Consider the following 18,510-nt stretch of genomic DNA (forward strand, 5'->3'; position numbering starts at 1 on the left):
AGAGTCACACACATCAGGGGCTGCTGTAAGTTGGGGAGGAGGCCACGCCTCCTCTCTTTCTCATGAGAATCTTTTATTTGCCCCAACTGAAGGGTGGGCACGGGGTGTTAAATAAGAACTGGAATAGGCGGGGACACTGTACAGAGGGGCCCAGGAAGGGGGCTGGTGGGTGGGCAGCAGTTCAGTGCACCTGAGGCTGGGGATGTCCGTGGCAGAGCCCTCCTGGTGGCTCAGGAGGGGGGCCCAGCTTCTCTGCTTCCTGTTCCACCGACTGGCTCCCGTATGCACTGTCCTCCTTCACCTCTGCTGGGGGAGTGGACATGGGGAAGGGCATAGGGAAGAGTCAAGGCCTCAGGCCTCCCACCCTCCAAGCCCAGATCCACCTTTCAGGTAGGGCCCCTTTACCTGTGCTAGGCAGCTTTTCTCGGGTCTCAGGACCCCTCAGGAGCCTCACTCCCTCCTCCAGGCCCATGTCAGACAGGGCATCCAGCAGGCCTGCCAAGTCCCCACCAGCCAGCTGAGAAGAAGGAAGAGGCATGAGACTTGAGTTATGGTTAGGGTGTGGTGTCCCCAAAGAAGCACCAGAGATCTGAGACTGGGGCATGGAGCACGGGACGGGGACTGACCTTGTAACTGCGTAGGAGACTGCCGCTGGGTGAGGCCGTCTTCCGATACGTGTCCACCAGACTGCGCAGACCCAGCCGTTCTGCCAGTTCTGCCCAGCTGCCCTGGGCTCCTGGCCCGTCTAGCAGATGCTCCAGGTTCTGTAGGACTGTATCCTCAAGTGGCATCTCTGGCCCTGAGGGGGACACACACATGTTAGTTACCCCCCAGAGATGGGCAAAAACACAGCTGAATGCCACCTTTCTCACATGGTAACCTGATAAGGCAGGAAGGGCCACTGGGGGCAATGGACGGAGAACAGGGATGGAGAAAGGGAGACCTCCTTGAGTGGCCCTGAAGGAGAAGAGACCTCTGTGAGCAGGGGTCTGGGGTCTGGCAATGGGTGGGGAGATCTCACCTGCAGGGCTAGGTGGGGTCAGGGGGGGCGCCATGGTGTCCTGAGCAGCATTTAGCAGCAAGGTCTTCACCTGGGGAGACAGCCTCAGCCTTGACTACCTCCCATCACAGTCCTTAAGCCCAGGTACCAGATACTCAGGACCCATCTATAAGCCCAGATGCCCCAGCCCCTGGTACTTCTACTCCCAGGCTGGCCTCACCTTGCTGCTGCGAGTGAGGTCAAGAGGTGTGTGGCCCCGAAAGCTGCCTCGGGTGTCCCTCTCGGGGCCCTCAGAATCTGAGTCACTACCAGAGGTGGGGGGCGAAGGCAGTGGGCACAGGGGCTCCTCATTCTCTGCATGGATGTCGGCACCTGAGTAAGGGGATAGTCATGGAGAGGTACGACAGGAGCCCACGTTAAGGACGCAAAGTGGGGGGACTGGGAGGCACCCCTTTCCTTCCCCCCCAGCCCTGTTCATATGCCCCTGAGAGTGAGACTGACCAGCCTTCAGAAGGAGGCGGGTGAGGGTCGGGGATCCCAGTCCAGCTGCCAGGTGTAGGGGCGTGTTTCCCGCAAAGGTACGGGCATTCACGTTGGCCCGGAGCTGTGGGGTGCAAAGGAGTGGTTGATCACAGCACCGACTGATTGGCTGTCCCTCCGCCACACCCTCCCCGTCCCTAGTCCCTCCACACCCTTGGCTCCATGCCTTCCACAATCCTCAGTCCCACCTTGGTGACCAGATGGGTGACCAACCCCAGCTCCTCCATTTCTGTGGCTAGATGCAGGGCTGTTCGGCCCCCCTGCCGCTCTGCAGCCTCCACTTCAGCCCCATTGTCCACCAGCAGATCCAGGCACTCGGGGCTTCGGGCACGGACCGCCAGGTGTACTGGGTACAGCCCTAGTGACACAGGATGCTCAGCCTGCAGCTGTGCCCCCAGTGTGACCCCTTGACCATCTGACCTCGATGCCTCATGTCCACTACAGGCACTCACCAGGTACCCTCCCTGGTCCCCACCCTTGCCCGCTGGTCCAGGTGATGAACTCACCTTCAAAGTCTGGCACGTGCAACAGTTGGGGCATGCTGGGAACCCCACTCCGCAGCAGGGTGCGCAGCAGGTCGGGGGCACTGGCACGTGCCCGGAGTGCCAGGTGCACGGCTGAGTCTCCATGCCGATCCAGCAGTGCTGGATCTGCGCCCACCTGCAGCAGGAAGCTCACCACGCTGGTCTGCCCGGTGATCACTGCCAGATGCAGGGGCGTCTGGGGAGGCAGGCAGAGTGAGCCAGGCCTGCTCCTGGCCTAGATCCACCTGACTTCCAACCCCTACCCCCTCACCAATAGATGCCCCTCACCTGGTGCAGGTGGTTGGTGAGATTAACAACGCCGAGGTGCGGGGCGTGGTAGATGACGTGGGCTATTTGCTCAATGACGCTGGTCTGCCCGTGGATGATGGCCAAATGCAGCGGCCTGGGGGTTGGGGAGTGAGACTCTGGCCTAGCAAGCCCAGCAACTCAGCATCCTTCACTCTCAAAACCCCGCCACCTCCACAGTCTCTCTCCCTCGGCCCTGTCCAGCCCAGACATCTCCAAGGACATCGCTGCACCTGAACTTAATACTTCCGAGCACCTTTTGCGCTAAGTACGTACTACTATTGTGCCCCTTTAAAACTGAAGCGTGCAGAGATTAAGTATCTTGGACAGAACTAGAGCATAGCGAGGCCAAGCTTGAAACCGGGTCTGTGCAACTCCAGAGTCCTGGCTCTTTTTAAGTCCCTTTCCCGCCCCGCACCCCAAGACCTTCCACCCGCGCCGAGCCCAGGACCCCGCCCGCCCGGCCGCCCGCCCTCCCACCTACGTGTCTCCGTTCTCGTCCTGCGCGGTCAGCAGGTGGCGCTGTCCCGCCAGCAGCGCGCGCGCGTCTGCCGTGACGCCGTAGTCGAGCAAGGCTCGGGCGCTGCGCTGCGCCAGGCCGAACAGGCGCGCGTTGTATTCCCGGGCTGGGGGCGACAGGGGGTGTGGGCGTGGGCTAGGTCACCACCCGCAGCATCCCGACCGCCCGGATTCCCGAGGCCATACCTCGATGCAGCAGCTCCGGGGCCTGCTGTTCGCGCTGGAGGGTCCCGGAGGGGGCGCTCAGCTCTGCTGCTTCCTCCCCAGCATCCACGCTAGGCGCCTCGGAGGCCATCTGCGCCCCGCCCCCGCCTCCCGGGTAGCAGCCCATTGGGGCCGCACCGGACTGGTAGGGGCTATAGGCCAAGGAGGAGGAGAAAAAGCCGAGGCTGCCACCTGTGGACACAGGCAGGACTGTGGGGAGGGGGCACCAGGAGGACTCTTCCAGATTTCTTCCCCCACAACTTTTCTCCCCTTTACCCCTCCCTCATCCATTCCCCTTCCTGCCACCAGCACTCACCTCCTCCTCCAGCTCCTCCATAACCCCCAGCCGAGCCCCCAGAGCCTCCACCCATGTGGGAGCCACCCCCAAAGGGCTGGGAGAAGGTGGGCAAGGCTTTCCTCCGCTTCCGCTGCACCTCCTCCTTGTCTGGGGGGAGAGGCAAATGAGATGTTAAAACCCCAACTCACGCCTTGCCTCAAGAGCCCTGTCCCATGTTTGGTAATGGCCTTTCCCCTGAAAGCCCTCAGGCTGGCTCCTAGGGTCACCTCTTCCTGGGACCTTCCCTACTCCTGATTTGACTCATGGGTCCCCTGATCTAGTTCTTGGGACCCTCCAGCCAAGCCCCCACCCTCCAGCCCCCCTGGGATCTTCAGCCCAGCTCCACCTTCCACCAGAGGATAATAGGTGAACTGTTTGGAGTCAGAGACATCCCCCCCACGCTTGCGTTTCAGTTGCAGGAACACGGTTACAGGACGCTCAATCTTCATCTTGTGATAGGGAGGTGTCCGGAACACAATGGCATACTAGGGGGAAGGAGAACATAAGGTGTATTAAGGGCTTGGCCTAGTTTGGGCCCAGGCCCAGCCCTGGCCCTAGGGTACCTGTTTGTGAACATCTGTGGGAGAAAAGTCCCCGAAGGCCTGCCATCCATTCTCATCATCCTCGTAGAACCGAACCTCAATGTCATCTACAGGGGAAATTGAAGTTTGGCCACAGCTCCTAGTAGAATCTCCAGGGCCATTTGTCCTGAAGCTGTCCCGGTCCCCAAGCTTGATACCCAACATCCCTAGCTCCCAGCCTAGGCTCCAGCCTCACCTTTCTGCACCTTGTCACAAAGCAGATAAACCTCATCTCCACCCCGCACAGAGCCAGCTGTCTTGTCCATTCGAGAAATCTTCAGGTTTGAGGCTCCAGGAGACTCTATGGAGATGGGATATCAATCACTTGAGAGGATATAATAGCCATGGTCCCAATTATGGAGCCAGGGGCTTTGTATTATCTGAACAACCCCAAGAGGTACAGGAACTGCTAGTATCTTCATTTACTCAAGATGGAAGCCATACTCAGAGAGGGGAAATGACTTGCTCAAGATCACTCAGCTCATACATGGTGGGGCCAAGTTCAAACCCAGGCCTATCTGACTCCACAGTTCAGGGTTGCCCTCCATGCTCCCTCTGGCACCCAGGCCCCAGGTGATCAGGATACTCACTGCTGTCATGGATGGGCTGAGATATAACTGGCTTCAGGGGCAGAGAGAAGGAGCCATCACTGGCTCGAAGGAAGGCAGAAAAGCGCAGCCGCACAATGCTCAGATCCATCACCTTCTTTAGTTCCTTGGCCTCCTGCTCCAGCTCCCGACGCTCAGCCTCTGGGCAGCGGGCACACATGTGACCCCTGGACTCCTCCTCCTTCTCTACTCCTTCCATGACCACCTCCCATGACTCCCTCCATCTCCTCCATACCCGTAAGGCCCTGGGGCCTGGAGCGAAGCCGCTGTCTCTGAAGTTTTTGTATCATTATCTCCATCATGTTCTTCTTGGTCACATGCAGGACACCAAGGTTGTTAAATCTGGGTAGGGGAGGGGAGGAGTCAGAGGCCTTGCAGGCAGTTCTTTCCTCCTGAGGCACCCTCCCCACTGCCAGGGCTCAGCTCAGCCCTACTTCCTCTAGGAAGCTTTTCTAGTTTTCACTTGGGGCCTTGGGTTCTAGGGCCAACCAGGGTCTCTCCCCTTGGTCAGATGCTAAGCTCACAGAGGTGGGCTGGGGCCTAGAACTGGCAAGCAATGAGGGGGCACACCAGTGGGGACCAGGGGTAGGGGGCACCTACTGGGCAGTCATGTCCTTGGGCCCCACAGACACTGCGCAGACCCCCAGCTCCGAGCATTGCTTGCCCACCAAACTGTGGGCGTGAGCACGAGGCGGGTCACTGTGTGTTACCAGGTCCACCTCGATCTTGGCCGGTCCCTCGTAGTTACAGATCTGTGAGGGGTGAGGGCTGTCAGTAATGCCCATGAACACACTGTCCACTAGCCCACCCTCCAGCACTATCCTGGCTCACCTTGACTGTGGGATAAGTCTTCCGACCCTTCTCGCTGGAGGCACCTGGCAGTCCTCCGTGGGAAGGGCCTTCACAGCCATATCGAAATCGGAAACCTCGCTGAAGGTGCCAGGGCACAGTGACATTGTGACCAGGAGAGACACCAACCCCCCCATCCCCCCCAGCCAGCAGTGACCATAATGACTGGATGTGTGTATCCTGAATCACAACCACACCACTGTGATCATCAGCAGCTAACCATCCCAACCCGAAGTGGGTCTGTGTCAGTTACCCTCCCTGTGGCCACCCAGCTGCAACTACCCCACCCGCCTCCAAAGCTGAAGCCATCCCACACTATCCCTTCCACTCGCTCACCTGCTTAGGCTGTTCCACGATCACCAGGTAGGGGCCATCAGCTGGGGACAGAGGGGCCTTGCTGAGCCAGGATCTCTGCGCCCATTCCCAAGGCAGAGGGCACATGCTCCTCCCTTCCCCTCCCTCCAAGACAAGGGGAGGTTAGGGGACTTACTAACCTGTCTCTGGGGCTGGCTCCTTGGGCTGCACAATGGTCGGGTTGAATTTGAAATCGTCATATTCAATGATGCCATCCAGACCCTGGTTTGGAGACAGACTGGGGTGGCAGCTGATTCTGAGCCACCCCCAGAGCCCTCCACCTCTCAGCTCTGTAAGCCCTCAGTAATGACTCCCTCTCCTCCCCAGGCCCATATGAAAGCTCGTACTGTAAGCAGTTTGTAGACAGACTGACTGACAGGCAGGGTGAGATAATCTGAGGACATTACAGGTGTCGCGGAGTAGATGGCACTCCGAAAGACGGGCAGACAAGCAGACAGGCACAGGGGGGGCAGACGGCCGGCTTTGGGGCCAGGCGGCGTGACTCACTGGGTCGTAGCAACTGTCCATGTCTCTGGGCTAGGCCCGGCTCTGTCCGGTGGCTTCGGCGGGTCCTGTTCCCCAGAGTTTCAGGCGCCCGCCTTAGGCGGGGAGGAGTGGCGGGGGTAGGGAGAGACAGATCAGGACGGGAGTTGGGGGAAGAGGGGGGCCCAAATTTGGGGGAGGGTCCGATCTTCTCCAGCTACCCGTCCGGGTGTGGCGGGCAAGCTCCGGTGGAGGGCGAAATCTGGAGCTGGGCTGGGCCGGGCCGGGGAAGGGGCAGGAAAGTTAGAACAGCTTAGGAAAGTCCCGAAAATACCAGGGGGAGGCGGGGCCGGAGGGGGCGGGCCTGGAAATGACGCCACTGGCCACGCCCCCGAGGCGGGAGGGGCGCGAGGTCTTCTCGCTGGCCTGCGGGCGCCCGCGGCATCTCTACAAGCAGAGGAGCGGCCAGACCCAGAGAAGGCCCCGCGGGGTTGGGGGCCACCTTCTCCCTCCAGAGCAGGCGCCAGGGACTGGAGGGTCTTTCAAGGCCGGGAGAGGCTACTAGTCCGGGGCCAGGCCCGCCTCCCGTCCCCTTCCCCTCCCCCGTCCTGGAGCAACCTCGGGATTTTCTACTCCGAGAGAGGCCACGGCTGATTCACCCCGGGGGGTTTTGGGGGGATATTCCTACTGTAAGAAGGCCTCCTCCCCGAAGGCCTGTAGGCGGGGGCTCCTCCCAGTCGGGGGCCCCGGGGTTCTGCCCCGAGAACCGGTCTCTGGGGCCACGGGGCGGCAGGAGGAAAGGTGTCTCCTCCTTGGGATGGGTTCCTCTAGTCCCTCTCCCCGAAACATCTGTACAGCCGTTGATTCCCACACCGCACCTGCTTTGGGGGCCCACGCCGCCCCCAGTCCCATAGCCGTGTGTAATGCATATATGTGTCTGCATCACAGGTGTACAAGTGTGTTTCGGCCCATGTGCTTGTGTGTGCATGGTGTGAACATGCGTGTACAGGTGAGCGTCCTTAAGCTAATCAGTGTGGACACATGTCTGAGCATGTATGTAAGGGCACAGGTGAACACATCTTTGAGTTTCTGCGTGAAGGGTATGGGTCCAGGCACCTGTGCACGGGTGAGTGTGTTTTGCGTGTGCATGTGTGTGCGAGTCTGAGTGCATGGACGACCCTGTGCACCCGCCGGCATATGTTTAGATGTACGTACGGCCCGCGTCTTTGTACAGGGATATTGATGTGTATCCGCGTGTCTTGTTCGTGTGCGTGCTCTCTGGAGTGTGCAGATGCCGCTCTTAAGCTCTGGGGCTCGGTCAGCTAAGGGCCCTCCTCCTGCCCTTCCCGGCGTCCCGCCACCCAGGGGTCTGAACCCAGCCACTCACCGCGGCGGCGTCTCCGGTTCCGGATTATCTCCCTGCCCGACCCACCTCGGACGGGTCGCGACACCTCTCCAACCACCAGGACTCCAGCCGGGAAAGCCCCTTTTCGGCCCCCGGGAGGGGGGAATTCCCGTGACGTTTCCGTGCGTCACTCGCCGTGCCCTTTTTTATTGGCTGAAAGTTTAAGTCCCGGATCGCGCAACCAATCAGGAGTGACTCAGGCAGCCCCTTAGAGGAGAAATATTCGCGCAGCGCGGGAAGCAGAAGTGAGAATGACTCTCAGTTAGGCGCTGTCTCTGGCCTGGGGACCAGTCCGCTGCGGACCAGTCCGCTGCGGGATCCGCTGACCGAGTGCCATTCCCCAGTCGAAGGACCCGGCTCCAGTCTCCTCACCCACCCAGGCCTGTCCCAGCCGGCTGGCAGCCCCCGCTGCTGCTCGGCTTTATGGTGCGCCTAATGCTTGGCCACTTCTGAAGTCGGGGAACCCCAAGGGGAAGCTGGTTTGCCTTAGCCCTCTGGTCCCCCGCCCGGAGCGGGGCCCCGCTGCCGGGAAGACTTAGGGGAAGAGGAAGGAAGTTGATCTTGCAGTCGGTTCCAGAGTGCCATCTGGTGGCCCCTCTGGAGCCGCGAGGAGACTCCGTAATCCTCTCTTAATCAGTCTTCCCTGGAAGAGACAATCTGTACCTAAAACTTGTTCTATAAATGGCAGGTTAACAGCTGGCCAGACTTTCAGACCTGAACTCAGGTCTGCGCCGCGTAAGGGAAATGAGTTGTTTATTTGGGAGACTCAGGCCTTGCTCATCGATCACGGAGATTTGGAATATTAGAATGGAAAAGGCATCCAAAATTAATAGTTCAAACTTCCTCCGATGTAGGAAATCGCCTTTTATACAGTTTCCAATGTCCGCTTCGACCTTTCTAGTGGCAGCAAGGTCAGTACAGAGTTTCACAAAGTACTGAACTCCGAGGCTGGACATTTCTGGTTGGTAGAATTTCTTTTTAGGAGGTGCCATGAGTAATCTCCATTCTTGGAGGCGTCCTCCCTTCGGCTCACCGAGGTAGAACACAGGCTGTTGTTTCAGATCTTTCCTGCAACTTGCCCCTGACCTTAATAATGGAATTACAGGCCTGCAGTAGCTCTACATAAAGGGAGACTATTATGGCCCTTGATTTGGGCTATTTCCTGTCACTTCCCCCTCTTCATGTTGCCTGCAAATGGAATGTGCCAGATACTGTGTTAAGATACTTTAGTATAAATTCTTATTCTTCCTCCCAGCAGCACTAGGAGGTAAATATTACCTTTACTGATAAAGAAATTAAGGCTCAGAGAGGTGAAGTAACACAACCAAATACACAGCTAGAAAGGGACAGAGTGAGAATCAAACCCAGTCTCTTAACTCTAGGACAAAGCTCTTTCCCCTAAATTTGTATAAAACAAAGAAGGCCTTTCCACCACACTGTGGGCCTCCAAATAATTTTTCAGAATCCAGGGATATTGTCTACTACATTCCGCTGGTAAATCAGACCCATAACCGTTAAATTAAAATGGAATGAGGTTAGATTGGTGTACTACAACTTAGTGAACCTGTGCTAGTTACCATTGATTACAACTGTCCTTTCAAAGTGCTCATAAATCAACAGCTGAAATTGGCATGAACACTTCTAGTCTCCAAAATGTCTCTAAAAGCAACCCTAGGGGTTGAGCTATTCTTTTTTATTTAATTAATTAATTAATTTATTTATTGGCTGCGTTAGGTCTTCCGTTGCTGCGCGCGGGCTTTCTCTAGTTGCAGCGAGCAGGGGCTACTCTTCGCTGCGGTGCGAGGGCTTCTCATTGCGGTGGCTTCTCTTGTTGCGGAGCACAGGCTCTAGGCACGCAGGCTTCAGTAGTTGTGGCACATGGGCTTCAGTAGTTGTGGCTCACAGGCTCAAGAGCGCAGGCTCAGTAGTTGTGGCACACGGGCTTAGTTGCTCCGCGGCATGTGTGATCTTCCCGGACCAGGGCTTGAACCCATGTCCCCTGCATTGGCAGGCGGATTCTTAACCACTGCGCCACCAGGGAAGCCCAAGGGGTTGAGCTATTCTAAGATTCTGAGCTGTAATTTCTATTTATTTATTTATTTGTTTGTTTATTTTTGGCTGCATTGGGTCTTCGTTGCTCCACGCAGCCTTTCTCTATTTGCAGCGAGCGGGGGCTACTCTTCGTTGCAGTGCGCAGGCTTCTCATTGCAGTGGCTTCTCTTGTGGAGCATGGGCTCTAGGTGCACAGGCTTCAGTAGTTGTGGCTTGCGGGCTGTAGAGCACAGGCTCAGTAGTTGTGGCGCATGGGCTTAGTTGCTCCGTGGCATGTGGGATCTTCCCGGACCAGGGCTTGAACCCATGTCCCCTGCACTGGCAGGTGGATTCTTAACCACTGCGCCACCAGGGAAGCTGTAGTTTATCTGGAGATTTAAAAAACGAAAAACCTTTATCATAGAAAGTTTCAAACATATATAGTGGAGAAAATAGTATAATGAATCCCCATGTACTCATCAGTCAGCTCCAACAATTCCCAGTGTTGGCCTGGAGATTTTAACTGACTCAAAGTTTATTGTTAGTTGCTATAGCCTCATCTATCTGGACTTAAGAAACCTCTTCATTGTTTGTTTCACTAATTTCCAACCTAATGATTATCTCTGTTTCTGTACCCAGGGCTAGCACTACTGCTGGCCCAGAAGAGAGGCACCATAAATTCACTCCATTCATTCACCAATAAATAGGGAGGGCCTATTCTAGAAATCAGTGTCCCTATTTGAAGACAAAAATCAAATGGTTGTATCACATGTCAGTTGGTGGTAAGTGCTACAGAGAAAAATAAAGTAGTAAGAGTATAGAGAGTGACAAGTGTTTTCTGTGTAGCGGTCAGGAAGTCTTCTCTGATGAGGTAACATTTGAACAGTGACTTGAAAAAAGTGACGGGGTGAGTTATGTGGATATCTGAGGAAAGAGCATTCCAGGTGGACGCACCAGTAGTGTAAAGGTCTGATACAAATGCATTTGGTATATTTGAGGACCAGCAAGAAGGTTAGTTAGGTAGGTGAGAAAAAGTAAGAACTTTGGATTTTATGCTGAATGAGATGGAAATCCATTTGAGGGTTTTGGGCAGTGGAGTGAAAATGATATGACATGTGTTAAAAGTATCCATTTGGCTGCTGTGTGGAGAGTAAAGGGTAGAGATTATGGGACTAGAATGAAGGAAGGAGACCAGTAGTCCAATAGATGGTGGCTTAGACTTGGGTGGTAGTAGGTGAGGGTGGGAGAAGTAGTCACATTCTAGATAGATTTGAAAGACAGAAGCAACAAGACTTGCTGAGGGATTGGGTGTGGGATATGGGTGGTGGGCTGTGGGCATTGGTATAAGAACCTAGAACAGATGAGGGGTAGTTGTACATAAAGTCAGAGTAATGGATGATATTTAAAGTTTCGACAGTGGACATCACCCCACGATTGAATGTGGAGAAAAGAAGTTGACAAGCACTGAGCCCTGGGGCATTCTTTTTTTTTTGGCAGCGTTGGGTCTTTGCTGCTGCACGCGGGCTTTCTCTAGTTGCGGCGAGTAGGGGCTACTCTTCGTTGCGGTGCACTGGCTTATCATTGCAGTGGCTTCTCTTCTTGAGGAGCACGGGCTCTAGGTGCACAGTAGCTTCAGTAGTTGTGGTGCATGGGCTCAATAGTTGTAGCACGCAGCCTCTGTAGTTGTGGCTCATGGGCTCAGTAGTTGTGGCTCACGGGCTTAGTTGCTCTGCAGCATGTGGGATCTTCCAGGACCAGGGCTCGGACCTGTGTCCCCTGCATGGGAAGGCGGATTCTTAACCACTGCACCCCACCACTACAACTTTTGAGCTGAGGAAGTGTCATAGGAAAGACCATGGGGTTTAGAGTGAGACAGACCTGGGTTTGAATCCCAGCTCCCTAACTTCCCAGGAATTTGGCCTCTCTGAACCTGTTGCCTCATCTGTAGGAGGAGTAAATACTTCTACAAGGTTGGGTAAGCAGTGCACTTAATATTGACATATATTGGTGTTCCAACAATGTCACTTCTCCATGTTAGGGTCTTAAAAGTCTCTAGCTTTCCTCTGGACTTTTTGAAACCTGCTATCCTAGAGTTCTTATAGGCGACATCATTAAGACCAGCATTTCCCTTCAGATTATTCTATTACTTTCCCACAAGTTTTGTCACTTCCACATCATCAGCCATTCTTTGTTGGTCAGAATTAAGGCCTGAATATTAGTTCTTCTTGTAGTTTCCCTTGCCTGACAGAGACAACACTGTCAGCTACACAAGTCACGTATGTGTCAGTTGATCTTTCTATAACAGAATGAGACTTCCAACAAATGTTTTTCTGTGCTTGCCAGCGGGGAAGGGTTCAGTTTGCAATTACTCCAGCTTCTTTCCTAATATTTGCAGACCGAGGGATACAGACTTTTCATATTCCTTTGTTCATAGGATGGCCTTCAGATTTCTATACAGTAGTCAATGTTGTTTCCCCCATAGGGAAACAGAAGCTTCTGAAGGCAGAGCTGTGGGGCTCAGAAGGGAGAACAGAGATGTTATAGCTGAAACCAACGGCCCTAGTGTTAACCTGACTGTAGTTCCGGGCTTTTCTGCACTCATACAGAAATGTGCAAAGGAGGAGTGCAGTCTTACTCCTAATTTTCCCAGGGGCAAGGCTTCTAGTTAGTGTGGAAAGCAGGCATGGTCTGGACTACTTGCAGAAGGAAGGCAAGAGGGAGAAACTAGTTTAAGAGCTACAGGACTCATGTCAGTATTGGTCCACATCAGGCTGTTTCCATTTCCAAAGCACCCGAGGGAGGCATTTACAGACATCCAGACCCAGCAACATCCACGTGGTTGTGCTGAGCAAAGGGAAGCCCAAGGTGCTGAACGATTACATAGACATCTGGGCCCAATGAAGAGGTGAGTGCCCCTAACTCTCCATGAGGGAGGCCAGCTGGTAGTACAGCAGGTACCACTCTCTGCCCTCCCTTCCCCCGGGGGGAAGAGACCATGGTGAAGGAGGATGCCAAGATGATGGAGATGCTTCACTTGGGAAAGCTTAATAGTATTCTGCATCACACCCACAGTACCTCACCCCTGTAGGGGCCACACTGCCTGCCCCATACACACTCCCACTTGTCTTACCCTGACGCAAAGGGAAAGAAGGGGAGGGGTTCTCTAATCATGCAGCAGTGACTGGGGTGGATGGAGGCTGTGGGATGGGAAGAAATTTTCCCTCCTCAGTTCTGGGCCAAAATGAATGCCCTGTGTCCAGAAACACATGATCACAGCTATGGGCAAGATAGCCTCCCACCCCTTAAGCCCCATGGGCTCCTCTGTGCTCCTGGGACTATGAGGCACATCTGAGGGAAGACTTCTGAATACCTACAGCTCAGCTCTGGTTCACCTTCCCTTTGATCCCAGCCTAGGCTGTCACGGTTATCTCCGATGGAGCAGTTAGGGAAGAGGACAACTGCCAACCCCCTAGCGCATCCCTAGTGCTAAGGGGGCACTGCTGTGATGGTGGTGGTGGGGCAGCAGCAGTGAAGGAATCCTGACTGCGTCCTGGCGTCTGGCTGGCTGGTGACCAGGGGCCACGTGGGCCAGACTGTTGGTAGGCTCGGTCTCATTTCTGTTCATGTGATGGCCTGGGTATCCCAAAACATGGTACCCACAAGCTCAAGAAGGAAACCAGAAGGAAAGGCAATGATGTTGGTACTAAGACATTTATTACATCATAAAAAGTCCATTGTTGTCCTGTTTTTCCATATGTACATGCTCCTGTGGACAGTCCCTCTGTCCAGCCCCACCTGCCCACCCTCCATGGCGCCAATCAACTCTCCAAACTGACCAACTAATTAATAAAAGAGGAAGAACTAGAGGAGGTGGCCCAGGGCTGATGGGAGTGGGGTTGGGAGAGGGAAACAAAGTGCAGAGTGGTTGGCTTGGCTCTCGATGCCTGACCACGGGCAGGAGGAGCACAAGGGTGGGCACTGCAGGGTTGGTACAGTGATGCCTCCCCGAGCTGCCAGGCTGCAGGTGATACCTGAGTGTGCTCTCAGGTTGGACTCCCAGGAATGGAGAGCAGAGGAGGAAGGTCCCACAGACTGATTGTGGGTCCCAGGAGGGGCTATAAAAGTTCTTTTTCAGGTCCCCATCCAAGTAGCAGTGATAGCAGCTTGGGCTGGGACTGAAGAATTTGCGGCCCCTGGGACAGCTGAGAGGTGGGCCAGGGACAGCCTGGTAGGAAGTACTGGTCCTGATCGCTGAGGAGCCTGCCTTAGTTGACCTCAGAGGTGGGCAGGGGGTCTGTGGGGCGGGGTGTGGCCAGGAGGGGCACAGGTGAGGTGGCCTCGATGAGAGCGGGGTTGAGTATGATAGGCAGAGTCATGGGGGGCACGCCCACCTGCAGTGGGGAGGCCAAGGGCTGCAGGATCAGTGGGGGCTGAGCCAGGGGTGGAGGCCCATCCGGGGTAGGGCTCAGCCTGCTGGGGCTGGATGCCACTGGTGATCCAGAGGAGCTGCTGTTGGCAGGTCGGGGGCCCTCGGGCTTCTCAAAGTCTAGAGGGAAAGCAAGGTGGCTGCAGTCAGACTCCCTCACATTTTGCAGCTAGTTTACCAAACTTCTGCTCCTCCCATTCCTATAAGCAAAATGACTCCTCCCAGTCTACACAGTTGAGAGTGTCTGCTCAAAACTTATTCCAGTGTCCAGCTACCTTATATCTACCCTTTATCTCCTTTGCTGTACCTCCAGTAGGTTAATTTTTGGTCTGGTCTTTATTAGAATTCCTGAAGGGCAACCTCTGCATATTCATTCCAAGTCCCTGATCCAGCCTCCTTCTCTGAAGCCTGAAAATCCCAGGCAGCTAGCTCATCATAGCTGACCTGCCCCTGCCATTTCCCATAAGAAGAGCAGGTGAACTTCCCCTGGCTCACAGCCCATGCTCAGCAGCAATCTCAAAGTACTCCGGGCCTCCTTGACTTCCTGTTTGACATCCAGCAAACTCGCTCAGAGGGACTCACCACAGGTCCCCAGCTCAGAGGGCATCTCTGGGGGAGGTGGATGGCCATGTGTCCTGGTGTCACCAGCAGCAGAAGTCAGGTGGGCTGAGGCCAGAGGTTTTGGGGCATGAGGCTCCATGGGCACAGGGTCTGGGGAGGGTAGAGAATCCAGATGGCGGCTCTTGGTGCTTTCTTTCAAGTAGACTCCTGGCTACCCACTAGACTTCCCACCCACCCCGGGCACAGAGAACTAATTATTAGCTCCAGACTCTCTTTGATGAAGTTGGTCGGAGCCCCCTACCCTGGATGACAGTCTGCTTGAAGAGCTCATCTCGTAGGTGGGGCAGGAAACAGTCAATGCGCTCCCAGGTGATCTCCCAGAGGGCTGAGGGGCTGCCTCCTCGGGCATCCGCACTGTGGAAAATCTCTGCTGTGTCCATCACCAGGAGCATGTTCTTCAGAGACTCAGGGATGGCCTCTGACTGCAGGTGGCAGTGGGGCCGTGAGAATGGGAAAGAGGGCATGAGGGGTTATGGTAAGGAGAAGGCAGCCACCAAGGGGGAAACAGCAAGTCTTCCCAGAAGATGGGAGAGGAAGTAGGCAGCTGGAGTTGGGCTGAGGCAGAACGTACCAGTAAGTCACTGGAGCCTGCGTGCATGTACTTGTCCATGAAATCCAGGATGGTCAGCCAGAGGGCCGCAAAGGTAGAGAGCGACAGCAGTGGAGACAGGTGCTGCAGGAAGACCTATGGCCCCCCAGCCCCTTTCAGCCAAGAGTAGGGTAGGAGCCTTCTGCACCCCTCTCCAAGGGTGGGAGGCAAGCCTGCCCTATCTTGTGTGGGAATCCTGGATCAGAGACTCCTCTGAATTCCAAAATCCTCCCAGGTCCCTGGGTCCTGCTGAGTCTCCATAGCTGGGGGTCCTAAGCACCTACATTACATCTCTAGGTCCTCCCAGCAGCCTTGGCTTCCCTGCTTGCGAAGAGGCAGGTGTGGGGAGAGTGGGTGGGTGTAGGGTGGTGAGCAGTACCTTAGAGAGCAGGGTGGAAGCCCTCATCCGGGTCTCCTCCATCCCGCCCACATCTGCAGGGCTGATGTTTTCCAAGAGCTTGGTCAGTAGAGGAAACAGCACCTGGTGGGTAAGAAGCCAACATCTCCCTAGCAGGGTCAGGTGGAAGCCTTGTCCACCTGACCCTGGGCTGCGGTGGATGGGTACAGAGCAGGAGGGAAGGTCTGATACAGGCTGAGGATTGACATCAGGGGTTCTTCAAGCTGCTTGGCTCTCCTTGTCTTTAGGATTTGCACTTTACCTTAAGACCAGAGGGAAGTCCTACCTTGTTAAAACAGGACTCCCATTCCAGGGCATCTAACTTTTGCAGATCATGTACCAGTAGTGCTCGCTGCAGATAGGTCAGTGCCTGCATCCGCACCTGGCGCCGGGCATCACAGCACAGGCAGGCAATGCCTGAGAATGAGAACAGGCTCAGGATCCTTTGGGCATCCTGATCCTGGTACTTCCCAAGCGCCAGCTCCACCTCTGCCCCTGCCCTGCCTGCTCCCCTGAGGTTTACCCTGAAGTAAAGGGCACCAGCAGTGGGCCCAGAGGGTGCGTGAATCCGCTTCGATCTTCCGGCCTCCTGTGTCCAGGTGGCGCTGCTCCTCCGCCCATGAGCTGTAGATAGAGGCTGCCCTTGTGTGTAGGGTGTGCATCAGGTCTAGCAACTGGGGTCACAGGAGGGGCAGGACATGAATGGGGTTAGGTCTGGTAGATCCCCTCCTCACCAGCCCACTCCCACTGTCCCTGACTGAGTCCTCAAGGGAGTCCCTAGTACCGATCACACCATACTCCACCCCTCTCACCACTCCCTTCTCCTCAACTTTATGAGCTGGTTGTCCTAGTCCTGACCAGTGTTTCCCAAAGATGGGTATTACTCCTAGTAGCGGGGACTTGAGGAGGTGTGTGGACTAAGTATTTAATAACACAATTACACAGTGAGAAAGGTACTTTTTCACACTTTCTGATGACAGATAAAGCCTCACCTTGTTAATCTCATTTTAAAAACAGCAAACCTCAGGCTCAGAGGCTTTGATAGGCAACAGTGTCTGGCCAGATTTAATAATTTTTTGTTTTCGTAATTTTTCTAAGGTTATTCTATTTAAAGCAATTAATTCTCCATTTATTTAGTGATGTAAAGTCTGGTCATAAAATAAATTTTGTATGTCCTGAATAGACAACAGAATAACTCTGGAAGGATAAACAAGAAACTGATGGCAGTAATTGCCTCTGGTAAGGGGAACTTAGCAGCTGGGGACAGGAAATGAATGGGACTTTTATCTGCTTACCCTTTTGTACCTTTTGAACTCTGTGCTATGTGCATTTGAATCACTTATTTCAAAAACAAACTATAATTTAAAAATGAAGCAAGCAAAGACTTACAGGCGGTCCTGGACAGGGGGGCACTGTGGGGACGCTGGCTGAGGCCCTGGCTGGAACACAGGCCCTTCCTTTCCGCCCTGGCTGTCCCTGGCCCCACCAAGACTCCCAATGTCAGGTACCGGGAGAGGAGAGGAAGTAAAGGGTGCCATACTTACGTCCTGACTGACCTGTAAAGACACCGTATGGTAGCTGGCAGGCACACCTTCGTCCTCATCGTCATCACTATGCCCGCCCCGAGTGGCATGTTGGCTGGAGGTTCGAGGCCGCCGAAGCATGGAGCCTTCCTTGGATTTCTTCTTGAAGCGGTTCCCTTTGCTGTCATACTTGTGACTCTTGCCACGTTTCTCCTGGGACTTGCACCCTGAGCAGGGCCAGACCCAGGTCACATTTCCATATCCATGGGTACAGATGGCCTGCTCCTCCCTTTCCCCCGTAATTCACATGACTACTCCCCAACTGCCCCTTCATCAGGTGACCCACCGCCATTCAGACTGGCCTCCACAAAGATGCGGAGAGTCTTGACACAGAGCTCAAAGTTGTCAGGTGTGATGTGGGCAGCATCACGCACGATGAAGGACAGGGACTCCACACACTTGAGCAGGGACTTGGTGTCATGTGGCCCAAGGTCCAGCCCCACTGTTAGGCTGTACTGATTGACCAGGGGTGAAGGACCTGGCCAGCTGGGCCCAGGCCCTGGCTTGGAGTTATCGATGTCATCCTTCCCCACCTGTAAAGTACAGAGGAGCTGAGAATCCAGGCTTGACCCTGATCTTCCCCTAGCTGCCCTCTCAGAGGGCCAGGAATCTTTCCCACAGGCCAAGAGGGGAAGACTCACCCGCTGCCCGTATGCTCACTCACCACTAACCAACCGCTGTTGACCACATCAGCATCTGTGGCTGATCGGTGAATCTTGCCAGGCCTGCCATGGTCAGTGTAGACCTCCGAGTCAGAAGTGTACCCTCGGTCCAGGCTCACATCATTTTGATGGTAGGATGGGAGTTCACTATCTGATTGGGCCCCTGAGCCAGCAGGGAGAGGGGCAGAGTCAGGGTGGGGATGGGGAAGTTGGGATGAGGGATAGTTTCAGCTCTCAGAAGAAAGGTGCTGAAGCCTGGCCTCTCTTTTCTCTTGGTCTGGATTAGTTTCAGCCTTGTCACCAGAGGGCTGAAGGATGGCCTGGAGAGCTTCTCTCTTGACCAAATGGGGCAGCAGGCTAATTTGGGCTCCTGATGGCATCTAGTAGCAGCTGTTGGGGAGGGAGGTGGCAGTGAGGACAGAGTTTCTGAGAAAACAGTCCTCAGGACAGTAGGAAGCCTGGCTTCATAGCCTTCTCCATTGCCTACTTGC

General features: G+C 55.0%; 2 protein-coding genes across 11 annotated transcripts in view; both read right to left on the reverse strand.

The window, feature by feature from the left end:
• Positions 1-21: 21 nt before the first annotated feature.
• Positions 22-7,777, reverse strand: NFKB2 (nuclear factor kappa B subunit 2). 5 transcript variants are annotated; one of them, XM_061201715.1, is made up of 23 exons: positions 7,693-7,759; positions 6,330-6,578; positions 5,963-6,044; positions 5,805-5,845; positions 5,451-5,549; positions 5,220-5,371; positions 4,855-4,961; positions 4,602-4,760; positions 4,208-4,312; positions 3,994-4,079; positions 3,777-3,915; positions 3,410-3,538; positions 3,076-3,285; positions 2,855-2,996; positions 2,353-2,467; positions 2,047-2,260; positions 1,729-1,898; positions 1,502-1,604; positions 1,221-1,372; positions 1,022-1,091; positions 627-799; positions 406-517; positions 22-303 (listed from the first exon to the last, which is right to left on the reverse strand). In XM_061201715.1, the coding sequence occupies exons 2-23, from the start codon at positions 6,348-6,350 to the stop codon at positions 182-184; spliced, it is 2,703 nt and encodes a 900-aa protein (XP_061057698.1). In that variant the 5' UTR covers positions 6,351-6,578; positions 7,693-7,759; the 3' UTR covers positions 22-181. The 5 variants fall into 5 exon arrangements, with proteins under 5 accessions (XP_061057698.1, XP_061057602.1, XP_061057437.1 ...); XM_061201619.1 differs by having other exon boundaries at positions 22-306; XM_061201454.1 differs by having other exon boundaries at positions 22-306; positions 627-1,091; positions 6,330-6,421; positions 7,693-7,777.
• Positions 7,778-13,438: 5,661 nt separating this feature from the next.
• GBF1 (golgi brefeldin A resistant guanine nucleotide exchange factor 1) overlaps positions 13,439-18,510 on the reverse strand; it is a 118,387-nt gene continuing 113,315 nt past the window's right edge. For 4 of the 6 annotated variants that reach the window (XM_061201944.1, XM_061202297.1, XM_061202127.1 and 1 more), the window contains 10 exons: positions 18,022-18,182; positions 17,644-17,890; positions 17,319-17,524; positions 16,298-16,448; positions 16,061-16,191; positions 15,757-15,858; positions 15,360-15,473; positions 15,030-15,210; positions 14,750-14,878; positions 13,439-14,287 (listed from right to left, as the gene is read on the reverse strand). In XM_061201944.1, coding sequence (XP_061057927.1) covers positions 14,007-14,287; positions 14,750-14,878; positions 15,030-15,210; positions 15,360-15,473; positions 15,757-15,858; positions 16,061-16,191; positions 16,298-16,448; positions 17,319-17,524; positions 17,644-17,890; positions 18,022-18,182 — 1,703 coding nt within the window. In that variant the 3' untranslated portion in view covers positions 13,439-14,006. The remainder of the gene's footprint in view (positions 14,288-14,749; positions 14,879-15,029; positions 15,211-15,359; positions 15,474-15,756; positions 15,859-16,060; positions 16,192-16,297; positions 16,449-17,318; positions 17,525-17,643; positions 17,891-18,021; positions 18,183-18,510) is intronic. The other 2 variants (XM_061202215.1, XM_061202033.1) reach the window with 1 other exon arrangement.

The sequence above is a fragment of the Eubalaena glacialis genome, chromosome 1 (genome assembly GCF_028564815.1).
Source record: "Eubalaena glacialis isolate mEubGla1 chromosome 1, mEubGla1.1.hap2.+ XY, whole genome shotgun sequence".
In the NCBI taxonomy this organism is placed as follows: domain Eukaryota; kingdom Metazoa; phylum Chordata; class Mammalia; order Artiodactyla; family Balaenidae; genus Eubalaena; species Eubalaena glacialis.

Excerpts from the sequence above, each read along its gene's own strand:
- NFKB2 (XM_061201454.1), bottom strand. The coding sequence starts at position 6,350 with ATGGACAGTTGCTACGACCCA. Across the intron at positions 4,761-4,854 it reads CAGGCCCCAGGGCCTTACGG|AGGCTGAGCGTCGGGAGCTG; the intron begins GTATGGAGGAGA and ends CCCGCTGCCCAG. Across the intron at positions 1,373-1,501 it reads CCGCCTCCTTCTGAAGGCTG|GTGCCGACATCCATGCAGAG; the intron begins GTCAGTCTCACT and ends CCCCTTACTCAG.